This window comes from Phyllobates terribilis, unplaced genomic scaffold (assembly GCF_046119375.1).
Source record: "Phyllobates terribilis strain yellow unplaced genomic scaffold, ASM4611937v1 Scaffold_11__3_contigs__length_659146591, whole genome shotgun sequence".
NCBI lineage: Eukaryota > Metazoa > Chordata > Amphibia > Anura > Dendrobatidae > Phyllobates > Phyllobates terribilis.
This window is the reverse complement of record NW_027362771.1, coordinates 111,243,770-111,258,008: the sequence shown is the minus strand read 5'-3', so window position 1 is coordinate 111,258,008 and position 14,239 is coordinate 111,243,770. Positions and strand designations below refer to the sequence as shown.

At 39.3% G+C, this 14,239-nt stretch overlaps 1 protein-coding gene across 31 annotated transcripts in view; it reads right to left on the bottom strand.

Moving 5' to 3' along the window:
- The window catches only part of MYBPC1 (myosin binding protein C1), a 140,949-nt gene that overhangs the window by 10,209 nt on the left and 116,501 nt on the right, over positions 1-14,239 (bottom strand). For 30 of the 31 annotated variants that reach the window (XM_073651473.1, XM_073651503.1, XM_073651506.1 and 27 more), the window contains 7 exons: positions 11,314-11,402; positions 9,382-9,577; positions 7,504-7,643; positions 6,550-6,709; positions 4,574-4,710; positions 2,096-2,282; positions 700-743 (listed from right to left, as the gene is read on the bottom strand). In XM_073651473.1, coding sequence (XP_073507574.1) covers positions 700-743; positions 2,096-2,282; positions 4,574-4,710; positions 6,550-6,709; positions 7,504-7,643; positions 9,382-9,577; positions 11,314-11,402 — 953 coding nt within the window. The remainder of the gene's footprint in view (positions 1-699; positions 744-2,095; positions 2,283-4,573; positions 4,711-6,549; positions 6,710-7,503; positions 7,644-9,381; positions 9,578-11,313; positions 11,403-14,239) is intronic. The other variant, XM_073651479.1, reaches the window with a different exon arrangement.

The following is a 14,239-nucleotide window of genomic DNA, read 5'->3' as shown; positions in this document are numbered from 1 at the left end:
GTATTGCCATCTTAAAAAGTAATGGCGTATCTAAATGTTATCACATCCTGACCTGTGGAGGTGCAGCCTCTAGGAGTCACAGCACTAGAATGAAGGGACCCCAGCGCTAGGGCCACACTGTGACCCCTTCACTGTTTTATCTTGGAGAGTAGCATCATGGACTCCAGCTATGCATGGGAACTGCGCACATCTCCATTAAAGTGAATTGATTTCAATCGGGTAGCTGCAAGCCCCTTCAGTATCAGGACTGATGAGGGTCCCAAAGCCATCACTTTAAAAGCTGGAAATACCCCTTTATATTATATCGTTTTGGGCCTCATGTAACAAAAGCCATGTTGCCCATAGTAGCCATTGAGACTTTAGTTTGGACTCCATTTGGTTGTTATGACTTTGATACTTCTGGACCAGTCTTGATACATAAATTCCAGAATGTATCATCCATAATTTAGAATATGAAGTTTTTAACATTCATACATTTTAAGGTATAGATTTTTTATTATTATTTTCTATTAGAAATTATACTGAGTGTTATTTATTTCCTTCATGGTAAAATGAATATGGCCATGTTTTACCATGAAGCAAGATTTGCAATCTGGCCTCAGATTACAAATACCAGTTTTACATGCAAAGTCAGGTTTAATGTGAGCATGGATTATTTCATGATGAGGTATCACTGAGTGTAATATTTGTGTGGTAAACCTGCTTCTGTTTCCACAAGTCGAATGGTTCTCCGCCTATTGAGCCTGTAGAATTAGAACATGTCAAATGATATATATGGAATTGTTTCATTCATTTCCGTCACGTTCATTTTCTTTAAGGTTAATTTACGTAATCTGGAACACTACCTTCCACTCTAATAAGTGATCTCTTATCAGGGGATTGGCCAAGGAATTAGCAGAAATCTGTTAGAAATGTTTGTGACGTGTGTAGATTGAGTTTTAAAACGGATTGTAGTTTCTCTTCTACGCTTTTTCATATATAAAACATTTATGGATGTGATCGCTGCACATTGAATGGAAAAGTGCAGCTACACAGATCCGATATTGATTACATATCCTCTGGCTAAGTCATCAATGAGTAGACAACCCCCTTAAGATTCCAAAATAAGTGCCATTAATTTTGACTTATCACTACTACATCCATATTTCCATCTAGAATACATTCCCATTCTTACCTGTTATCGGAAGCTCAACTCGTCATTTTTCTAGATGTCAATCAAATGTGTCATTCTCCAGGACCTTGCTGAATTTTTATCATATAAGGAGTAAATCTAAGTAAAACACTTTAACCTTTGTCAAGTAGAAAAGTATGCTTGCTGTCTAAGTGACAATTGATAGAGATGAGGATGAAAGCTATCCTACAGTGTATGCACAAATACATTTAATGTGTCCCCTTTTTAGCAATTTTCTTCATTTAAAGAGAACGTATTAGGTCGGTAACGCTATTAACCTGCAGATATAGGGTTAATCTGCAGGTGAATAGTATTCAGAAGGTACCTGGCCGCTGTATGGAAAGTGAAGCTCCCGGGAGAAAATTAACTTTGTTCTTTCCAGCTTTCAGTTATGCAGGCGTTCCCGCATGGCTTTGGTCATCACTCACATCACCGTGGCTGTAACCACACCCTGGCACTATGATTGATAGCCGGCTCTTCAGTCCATCAGTGCAAAGACGGTTGTCAGTCAAACTGCTGGGGCATCCTTACACCCTCCGCTCACAGTGCTGTGAGTGGTGACCATGGCCATGCCGGCACGCCTGTATAACTGAAAGCCGGCGGCTCACAGGAGAAATAAAGGTAATTTTCTCCCGAATTCTGCACTTTCAGTAGAGAGGACAGGCACTTTCCTGTCCCCTGCGTTATCCAACATGACAAGTTGCCTTTGAATGCTCAGCTAAGAAGTAACATTAATATAGTATGTCATAAAAAGATTAGCCAGAAATTACAATGCTATCTGTATTTGTATGTGTATTTGCCTGACATAAAAAGATAACATTAAGCCGGAGAATATAGCACTACAGAATATGTTGGTGCTAAATGACTTTAATGTTATTTTAGATTGAATTTTTATGAAACTTACATGCACATGAGACATTTTACCTTTCACTTCAAGTTTGCAGTCAACCTCAGCCTCACCCAGATCATTGACTGCTTTGCAGCTGTAAGTACCACCATCATACGGGCTTGGCTTACGTATCTCCAATGTGCATACACTTTGGTTGCTAAACATTCTGTATCGGGGGTCATTCATTATAACCACTTTATTTTTCATCCAGGTAATTTTAGGCTGCAAGTAATTGAAAAAAATAAATTGATTATGTTTTAGTGCACAGCATCCATACATTTTTCCTTCCTATTGTAAGGGCACTTAGACTCTGTGTCAAATACTTGTCCCAAATATAATGGGAAAAAAGAACAATGAACACTAATGTACACTTTTTTTTACCAAGTCTTTATTAGTAGAATCGTCAGAGGAAGCTTGTAGCTACTCTGATGTAATGCTGTTTCTTAATATATTTATAGTCTAACTATTAGCAGAATCATCAAACCTAAAAGACATAAAAAACTCACATGTAATGACATAAGAGGAATGGTGAAATCTGTCTGGAATCTGCCTGAAAAAGTGCCGCAAAAGCACACTATAAAATGAGCATAATGCACCGCAGTGCCAAAACGATATTGTTGTGCACAGGTTCCATCTTTTGTCACTTCTTTTGAGTACTTCAAGGTTTCAGAGCGCTAAAGCAGTTAAAAGAAACGACATGCTCATTCTTCGGACAGCTTCTGTTTGGAAGCCGCCGCTTTTTAGGCCACGGCCCCCCTATCAGTATTTGATCAGTATTCGGTCAGTACTTTTTCTCAGGATTGAGAGACAAAACCAGGAGTGGGTGATAAATGCAGAATTGGTGACTTGTTTCTATTATACCTTTTCTCTGATTGTTCCTCATCTGGTTTTGGCTCCCACTCCCGAGAAAAAATACTGATCAAATACTGACCAAATACTGATAGGTGGGCTGTGGCCTTATACCTCACAGTATAGAGTAAAAGATGCTGCAAGAACGATGGCAATGCAGCTTCGGGAAAACGACCGTCGAAATTTTCCTGAAGTGACTTCGCCTGGGAAAACTTGGCTGCTGTGCCAGTGTTAAAGACGAGGTGTGCACATAGCCTAAATACTTTTTGAATACTCTCCCTATTGATGTAAATAGAAAATCCATATTGATGGATTGACTTTACAATCCACATTAAAAAGAAAAAAAATGCTTTGAATGAGTATACTTTGAATACTCTTTGATATGGATTTTGAAGCGGATCTGCTTCAAAATTAAAGTAAAAAAACTCAGTGTGAACATACCATTAGTTATACACTCCTTGTCTGTCTGCAGCCTTAGAGCTCATTCACACGTCAATTTCTTACGTACGAGTGCTATCTGTGTTTTTCATGGATAGCACTCATACCTATAATTGTAAATGAGGCCGTTCACATGTCAGTGATTTTTCATTGACCGAGCAACATCTTGAAGACTTGTCCAAAATAGATCCGATTAAAATCGGCAATGCAAGTCTATGGGTCTGTGAAAAAATCAGACAACACTCGGGTGACATCTGAGTGTTCTGATTTTAAGAAACTGTTAAGTAGGAGAATGTGGATAGTTTTTTTTTTCACATATGAGAAAAACTGATGGAACATGAAGCAAACTCTAATGAAACTCTGATGATACATGGTCATTTTTCTTGTACGTGAAAAAAACGGATATCTGAATGAGCCTATACACATTGTTATTAATGGAATCAACCAAGCTTGCAATTAAAGATATCAGGTACAAAACGTCAACACATTGACTTTGACCATTGATTTTTTTTTGTGAAAGATAGCTGGCTGATCTCTTATATTCATGGATTTTCTGCAGAGCTTAGAGATAAGGCTTTGTTCTTATCACCTTTGTGCCTTCTGTCAGAGGAACAGAGTATAATAGTGTTGTAAAACAAGAATTGGACATTGAGTGCAAGTTCCCAGTGCAACATGTAGAATGGCCAGATTGATTTAGGGCCCATTCAGACATCAGTTTTTTTGCATTTGAGTTCTATTCATGTTTTTTTACACTCAGATGCCATCATTGTGCTGTCTGTATTTCATGGTCTGGAGAAGCCTGAGAAACCTCCATCCATTTTTTTAACTAAAAAAAAACAATGATGAAACACTAACCAAATTCAGATGGTAAAAACTGAAACTCTGACCAAACTCAGATGGTAAAAACTGACGCTCTGACCAAACTCAGATGGTAAAAGCTGACACTGACCAAACTCTGATGGTAAAAATTGACACCGACCAAATTCTGATGGTAAAAACCGACACTCTGACCAAACTCAGATGGTAAAAACTGACACTCTGACCAAACTCTGATGGCAAAAACTGACACTCTGACCAAACTCGGATGGTAAAAACTGACACTCTGACCAAACTCTGATGGTAAAAGCTGACACTCTGACCAAACTCAGATGGTAAAAACTGACACTCTGACAAAACTCGGAGGGCAAAAACTGACACTGACTAAACTCTCATTGTTTGTAACTTACCTTTGGATTTCCACGTACGCTGCAGTTCAATGTAGCATTGTATCCAGCAATGGCTACTGTATTGATTAATGGATGAGTGAATTGTGGAGCTTCTGTGAAGTCAAAATCTGTGTATTCCGGACGTTTATAAGGTTTACCTAGTAGAGTAAGTAAAATATATTCATGAAAGACCTGCAACTTTTTTTTTGTTCATATTGGAGACTGTCCTTAAAGAGGACCTTTCTCCAAATGTTTCATGTTAAACTGGACACAGCATATAATAGTGGTTCCAGAGTGGAATAAAACATGTTTGTTATTTATTTCTCCTCTATTATTTTACACATAATAAGTTAAATTTAGGTAAGTCCAAGTGGGTGTTGCTAGATAGTTTTCACTGGGTGTGTACTTCTTCCCCCAGTGAAAACAAGTTAGAGAGCACCACCAATGTATAAGGGGATCAACCTAAAGCATACCAAAAGAATGCAAGTAACAATGGAAGAAACAAAGTATGCACATGAAGGGATCAACCATAAAATAACAATATTTATTAACATATAAGCCAAGACAAATATTAAAAACAATTAAAAAGCCCAAAGGCTGTACATAATAATGACTAGTCAAAGCCTTAATAGAGCTTGGGTCTGCTCTATATGTTAATGAAATAAACAAAATCCCATAGAAGATGGTGCAAATGCCAAAATGAAGATACGTGCCAGGCGCTGGACCCCCCCCCCCTCAAAAAAAAATGGGTCACAATATTGAAAGAACTAGCCCTGCAAAATGAAGTAAACCATGGGAAACAACACTGCGAGAATGAATAAATTCAAAAACAATAAAGAGTATTGTACACCACAACCAGGTCAAATATGCCTGAGACTTGCAAGAGTAAAAACAAGATAGACCTAGTAAAATCCAAAGAATTATGTAAATTCATGCATAAATATACATAAAGTGGAAAATGAAGCAAGAAGCAAGGAATAAAGGAGAGTAATACAGGTTCCCAAATGGAAATGAGTATACCATAAATGGATACTGCAAGTGCAGCCTGACAAATTGAAATATAAAAGACAAAGCGTAAAATATAAATCATGCTAGGAGTAACCTGTGAAGTGAAAATATACAGATAGGGCAGGAAGAGTATCCCCACGTGTATCGCCATTGGGAGTTTGGCTTCCTCAGGGGACAAAAATTTTTCCGACACATAGATAGCACAGGTTCAAACTCTATTAAGGGTTTGTCTGGTCATTATTATATATTATCATTATTATATACAGTTTTGGGGCTTTTTAATTGTTTTTAATGTTTGTCTTGGCTTATATGTTAATAAACATTGTTATTTTGTGGGTTATCCCTTCACATGCATACTTCTTTTCTTCCATTGTTACTTCACTTCTGCCTCCTGTATGATGCTGACCAATCATAAGCAGGCAGCAGCATAGAAGTGGAAAAGGATCTGTGATGTCATCAGGATCACATGAACTGAGTCCACAAATCCTGCCGGCCGGAGTGTGCAGCCTAAATAAGCAATGAAGATATATTATTCAGCACAGAAATGTGTAATAATAATGGTAGTTAATAGCTGCTTGGGTCAGTTCAAAAGCATACAGCAAATGGATTCCATCTTTTTTTTCCTATATGAGAAAAACAAATGACATACAGATTTTAAGAACAAATACATAGAACGTAAACTGATGAAAAAGGGACCAATAAGAAACAGTGATATTTTTTTTGCCTGTTGCAGAACAGGAACAGATGAATAACTAACGCTTTAAGGCAAGTTCACACGTACCAGAATTGCTGGAGATTTTCCCCACACATTTTTATATGGAAAAATCTGCAGCACAACACAGTTTTAGGAAATTGGATAATATCTAAAGAAATCTCATCCACACCCTGCGGAAATTTTCCATGTAAAGTTTGTTAATTTATGACACAAATTACTTGCAGAATGCTAAATCTGAGAAGCACTATGTATTGAGAACAACCAAATGTCTGACCTTCCTTCTCAATAAGGGCGCTGTTTGGTGTCTTTGTTGCCATCTCGCTGAGGCCACACATATTTTCAGAGAATACGCGGAAGTAGTATTCATTTCCTATCACAAGCTCAGAAATGGTTGCACTTGTTCTGTGGTAATGCTCCAAAACTGTAAACCATTCCTGAAAATGCACAACAGCATGGTCAAATATGATAACAAGTCATTCTGGGGACCAGTATCAATAAAAATTGTTATAATGGTACAGGAAGTATTTAAAAAAAATACACTAAAAATAATTGCTATTCAGTTGGTGAACACCAGTAGCCACAACTAATCTGAATATAAACTAAGCTCCTAGTAAATCTGTTGTGCGGCAATAGGTCACGCCCCCTTTTACTAAGCCCCACCCAGTTTTCAATAGAATTTGCTGGGGTGGGAACAGAAAAGCAAAAAGTCACAAAATCTGCTGCAATTACCACTCGCAACAAATTTTTTCAACTTTTTAATGCCAATTTTCTTGCATACATAGGATGATAAATACCCCCCTTATATCTGAACTGATGCTTCACCTTTGAGTATTGTCAGGTAGCATGACAAAGTAATACCTTTAATATTTTTTTAATATATTTTCTCTACTCTATGGAAACCACTAGCTGCTATTGATGGCTTCCATCATTTCTATTTTAATTATGGTTTGCATTTCAATTTAGTACTCTGGGTATATTATACTTTCATAAAGAAAATTCCTTTACCTAGTAGATGCCTACTACAGCCTGGTCTAAATTTCCAATTTTACACTCATTTAATGCCTTCATGTCATATAATTCATCCATGACTGGTTTAATAACTGCTATCTTTAGAGAAGGTTTTCACACGTTTTACACCATAGTACAATATTCTATTTCCAGCATTTGCAAATTTGTAAGATGATATGTAATATTAGTAGTAAAATTAAAATATCTCAAAAAAACAAACCATTGTTTTCTTATCAGCCTTCTGAATAGTGTATCCTGTGATAGCAGCATTGCCATTGTCCGTTGGTGGTTTCCATTCTAGTGCAACATTATCTCCCCAGACTTCTTCAATTACTACTGATTCTGGAGGTCCAGGTCTTTCTGGAAAAATCAACAAATAACACCTTATCATTTTAGAGGGAATCAGTCAGCAGGTTTTTGCTATGTAATCTGAGAGCACAATGATGTAGGGGCAGAGACTCTGATTACAGTGATGCGTCACTTACTGTGTTGTGTTTTTCGGTTTCAATACAATGAGTGTTTTATTAGCAGGAGATTATCACTACAGGATGACAGTCTCATGCCTCCTAGTTAAACCACACCCCCACCATTGATTGTGCAGAGAAAGCTGCCAATCAGTGGTGTGGGCGGGGTTACAGAGGGCTCAACGTTCAGAGCTCTGCTAGATCTGCAGCAGAGAAAACTGTGATTCTATCATAACTGAGTGAGACATAGCTGGAATATGGATCTCTGACCCTACTTCACCATGCTGTCAGATTACATAGTAAAAACCTGCTAAAATATCTTTTAATGCTTTATTGGTGACAATTATTTTCCTGTCCTTCTTAAAGAATGGCAACTATAATAAATTCAATCATCAGTTCCATTCATCATTTTTCAAAAAAAGTCAAGAACTTTTGCATTGTTGTATGTGACATTGTACAAAGGTACCAAGTAGTGGTACAGGGAACATTTGTGGTATAATAGCTCAAGGTGTTAATGCGCCTCCATAGATGCTCTACGCTTATGTCTTATGTGTCGTGTAGATTATGCAGGGTTCAAAGGAGCATATAAAAAACATCAGTTTTCATCCACTAAAAAAACTGATGATTTTCATCCCTATTGACATGTGTATTCCATCCGTTTGCCATCTGTGTATTCACTTTTACAGCATCCGTTTTTATACATCAAATTTAAAGATGTCAATGATCAAATGCAGTTTCCTATGTTAAGAATTGTAATATATCTGTAAAAATCTGATGCAAAATGATCAGTACGGTATTTGATTTTATTTCATAGAATTGAATGGGTGAGTTTCTTCTGAAATATGGAAGACAATAGTGCATTCTGTCATTTTTTTTTGCACAGATAATTGGTCCATGTGAAAAAACAGCCCTACTGAATAACATTGGTCCGTGGTTGGATAGCACATTAACCAATGTCATTCAATAGGGTCGTTCAGATGACAGTTATTTCACATGGACCGTGTGCCCGTGTGAAATAAATCGCAGCATGCGCTATTCTGTTTCATATTTTGAATGAGACTCACCTATTCAAGTCTATGGATGAGCACTAAAAAACAAATCACATACTGATCATCCATATTGCATCTTAGTTTTATAGACACATTACAATTATTAACATGTGGAATTGTATTTATGTACGTTTTAAAATGTTGATGTATATATACAGATGCAATTCGGAAGTCATATCAATGTAATAAATAGACCCGTGGATGGCATACGGATGGACATATGACAATACAGATGACAATCTTTCACATTTTCTTGATGGAAATCAGATGATTCTTCTTAAACTCATCCGAACTCGGCTTGAGAATCACAATTGGGCCACATTCACACGTTCTGTATTTGGTCAGTATTTGTAAGCTAAAACCAGGAGTGGGTGATAAATACAGAAGTGGTGACGGGTTTCTATTATACGTCTCCTCTGATTGTTCCTCTCCTGGTTTTGGCTTATACATACTGAGGTAAAATACTGACCAAATACTGAACGTGTGCACGTGGTCTAAGGATGGTAATATTAGTCATAGCCATGCAAAGACTTAGAAAAATGTTCCTGTATGTAATCATTATGTAATATTTAGGATAAAACATACCAACAATCTGAATGTAAATTGATGCCTTATCTTGGAGGTTCTCAACTTTCACCTTCAAGTCATATTTTCCAGAATGACTTCTTTCCGCTTTCCGAATGAAGAGAATAGTATCGCACTCACTGTTGCGAATACTTATTTGTGTCTTGTCCACATGTGAGCCATTCTTTTTCCAAGATACCTTAGGTCTGGGTTTACCCTGGTAATGAAATGATAAGTATCACATATTACCCGAGTCACGTGTGGTTCAGCCAGTGAGCTAGACATAAAGTGTAGAGCTAGTGCTGAGGGACTGTGGAGGTCTGGATGAACATGTTCATTGCATGGTCAGGAGATGCAGGCACGTGACCCGATGGTTCCGCTAATGCCCAAAGGGCCCCTATTCATGTGGTGCTTCATGTGAACTTCACAAATTGTTCATTATTTGGACAGCATTTTCATCTAGTATGGAACAATCTGTAGTGAGTACGAATTGTATCAAAAATATAACATATTACAAATACTCTAAAAACGCTAAATAAACGCTAAAAAGAATGAACAATTATACTGCAATATAAAAAAGGACTCGCTGTTCATATGTTCGGTCTTTTGAGCTTCTTGCAACCACTTCCGGTTTCCAAAGAAGCGGATAAAGGCAGTAACCTGAGCATTCTTCAGGCGGCTTCAGCTTGGAAGCCACTCGCTAGTTTATTCAATGCAAGTTCAAAAAAGACTTTGCAAAAATCAAAAGAAAGGATGGCAAAAAAGACGCTTTAGGACAAAAGATACCAGCGTGTCCAGAATGGTCTTACTCCTGAAAAACTTGTGGGGTTCGCATACATCTAAAAAACATCATGCGCACATAACCTTAGCCATTCCTTAGTTATAACTATTTCTTCCAAAAGGTGTAACGGCATACACAGTCCAGTAGGTATTGTCACCTAGACTCCTGAATAGCTAGTAATCATACAAGCTTTTCAGTAATAAAGGGAACAGGAACATATCCATGAATTACCAGGTATATTTTTGGGGACAGCAATTCACTGATGATTAAGTAATTTCCATGCTACTAATGGTCTCCAACCTGCAGTATTTTAGCTATTTTACATGGGCTGGAGAGCACCAAGTTAAAAATCAGTCAGAAACAGCAGAGATATCATGTTCAAAGAACATTATGCAAAATTAAGGTTAATTTCATATAGCACTTACAGTTATTTTTTTTATTTATTTCCTAATCCCCTTCTAAATACTGTATAAGTACATTTTGTTCAAAGTATTAATTTAATTTCAGTAAGCGTGTTAAACACTTTTTCCCTGTTTCATTTCTCATTATTACACATAACTTAATTTATGGACAGTTATAGTTTGATTTTTTTGCCTGTGTGGATTGGATGGGTTGTTACCAACATCTGGTGAGAATTTCATGTTAATAGCACCTTTAGAAATATATTTACTTAGAGAATTGGTGACTTGTTCAATACTTATTTCACCCGCAGTATCTGCCTGTGACTTATCTCTGGGAAAACAAAATCAGCAGTCCAAAATCAGACATGCCCGATCGATATCTCTCCTCCGATGATCTGTTGGACCCCATATACATTAGAGTGTCAGTATTATTCTAAAATGTATAGGGGCTTTACTCTTGGAAAGGAGCACTGCCCAACCCTGTATGACCCAACAAAGCCAAGTCATATGGTCGAGAAGAAGACCTGAACAGATCTGGAAACTGGAGAAGACAGCGATTGCTAAGTATTTTAATGTATCTACTCTATTAAGAAAGGATTAAGGAATGCAAATGTAGCTAGGAGTGCTTCTTTAGGTCAAACCTGAAAGTTCTAGTTCTAGGTGCAGTTTGGCAGGAAATAAAGTACATGAAACATTTACCCATAAGGTTTGAATTTGATAAATACATATAACAAGAGATAACATGTATGAAGGTAGGGGATCCTAACTTGCCTGGAAAGGTATTACAAGGTTTACGGCTTCTCCTACTTTTCGGATGTAGGTTTGTTTAAGATGACGTGGAAGGCGAATTTTTGGAGGAACTAAGAAAAAAAAGGTTAGATATACTATTAAAATACAGAAAGAAAAAGAAATTAGAAATTTCATGTTTATACCCCAAACGTTATTTTAGGATCCTAAGCTGGATTTCACTAGGTATTGTGGTTCTCAATGAGAAAAAGGCAATCCCAAATCATGTGTTTCTTTTCCTATATTAACGCCTCACATTGTGAAATGTTTAATGATCTAAAAATGTACATGGGCAGAAGTATTTTTAAATAAGTATTCTAAGGATATAATAATACATGGGGAAAATTATTCACATATGAAAGAGGAGATTTGTCTCTTTTCTCACATAGGACAATTTTGCAACATCAAGTAAAAAACGTATGCTTCAATGTATATAACGGACAGTATACTTAAAGAAAAAAACACACATAAGGGTCTATAGGTGACAGACGGCTGACTTATGGGTACCATCAGTGGAATCTGTTGCACCAATCAGGAAAAATAATGCACCGTATATACTCGAGTATAAGAAAACCCGAATATTAGCCGAAGCACCTAATTTTACCACAAAAAACTGGGAAAACTTAATGACTTGAGTATAAACCTTGGGTGGGAAATGCAGCAGCTACTGGTAAATTTCCCCATCCTGGTATGCATTGCCCACTCATCACCAATCCTGGTAAGCATTGCCTACTCATCACCAATCCTGGTATGCATGGCCCCCTAATCCCCAATCCTGGTGTGCATGGCCCCGTCATCCCCAATCCTGGTATGCATGGCCCCCTCATCCCCAATCCTGGCATGCATGGCCCACTCATCCCCAATCCTGGTATGCATGGCCCCCTCATCCCCAATCGTGGTATGCATGGCCCCTCATCTCCAATCCTGGTATGCATGGCCCCCTCATCCCCAATCCTGGTATGCATGGCCCCCTCATCCTCAATCCTGGTATGCATGGCCCCTACATCCCCAATCCTGGCAGGCATGGCCCCCTCATCCCCAATCCTGGTAAGCATTGCCCTCTCATCCCCAATCCTGGTATGCATGGCCCCCTCATCCCCAATCGTGGTATGCATGGCCCCCTCATCCCAAATCCTGGTATGCATGGCCCCCTCATCCCCAATCCTGGTATGCATGGCCACCTCATTCCCAATCTTGGTATGCATGGCCCCCCTGTCTTGATATGCATGGCCCCCTCATCCCCAATTCTGGTATGCATGGCCCCCTCATCCCCAATCCTGGTATGCATGACTCCCTTATCCCCAATCCTGGTAAGCATTGCCCATTCATCCTCAATCGTGGTATGCATGGCCCCCTCATCCCCAATCCTGGTATTTATGGTCCCTCATCCCCCATTCTGGCATGCATGACCCCGTCATCCCCAATCCTGGTATGCTTGGCCCCATCATCCCTAATCCTGGTATGCATGGCTCCCTCATCCCCAATCCAGGTATGCATGGCCCCGTCATCCCCAATCTTGGTATGCATGACCCCATCATCCCCAATCCTGGTATGCATGGCCCCATCATCCCCAATCCTGGGATGCATTGCCCCCTCATCCCCAATCCTGGTATGTATGGCCCCATCATCCCCAATCCTGGTATGCATGGCCCCATCATCCCCAATCCTGGTATGCATGGCCCCCTCATCCTGAATCCTGGCAAGCATGGCCCCATCATCCCCATCCTGGTATGCATTGCCCCATTATCCCCAATCCTGATATGCATGACCCCCTCATCCCCAATCCTGGTATGCATGGCTCCCCTATCCTGGTATGCATGCCCCCCCCCATCACAGCACACATGAAAAAAAAAATACTTCTACTCCCCTTCCTTTCCTCTGCTCCAGCACTGCATCCTTTTCTGCCAGCAGCTGATCTCAACATCTGAGCAGCACATGACGTCTATGCCATGTGCCCTCAGATGTTGAGGTGAGCTGCGGGGATATTCACTCCTCTCCACGTCAGGACTATGGGCGTGGAGAGGAGTGAATATCCATTTTCTTTAATAGCGCGCATTGTCAGCAGCGGACGCAGATCCTGCTGCTGCTCAGAGATCCTGTGTGCCTGCTACTAAAGAAAATGAGTATTCACTCTTCTCCATGCCCATGGGAGTGGGGGGGAGTAAATATTCATACTCTCTAATAGCGGGCACAGAAGATCGCTGAGCCACAGCAGGAAGCCAGCGGCTGCGACTGACAGTGTGTGCTATTAAAGAAAATGAATATTCACTCCTCTCCACTCCCATGGGCATGTAGAAGAGTGAATATTCATTTCCTTTAGCAGCAGGCACACGTGGTAGCTCAAGCAGCCGGCTATCGCCTATGCCCCGCTCCTCCGCCTCCGCAACACCCCCTCCCACGACCCTCCACAGACGTAATATACTATAAATATAAGTATATACTTGAGTATAAGCCAAGGGGGGCCTTTTCAGCATAAAAAATTGCTGAAAAAGTCGGCTTATACACGAATATATACAGTATATGTTAATGCCTATTTTTTTCCCGTGTGAATGATAGATCGCTGGTATTAGTCTAAATTCTCACAGCATTTCAGGATATGTTGGGTTTAGAAACAGGTTAAGGGGAATCTGTCACTAGACTTTTGCTACCTCATCTGAGAGTCGCATAATGTAGGAAAAGAGATGCTGATTCAATCGATTTATCACTTAGGTTACTGGGTGCAGCAATTGGGATACAATCAGAGTTTTTAGATGTAGAATGTAGCGGAGCTGAGAAAGCTAACCCCACCCACACCACAGCTTTCTGTGTACATTGTATATTGACAGAAAGCTGCAAATCAGTGCTAGGGGTAAGGTTGGACCAGGAGGCACTGAGTCAGTCAGTTAGTTTGGCAGTGATAATTTCCTGCTAA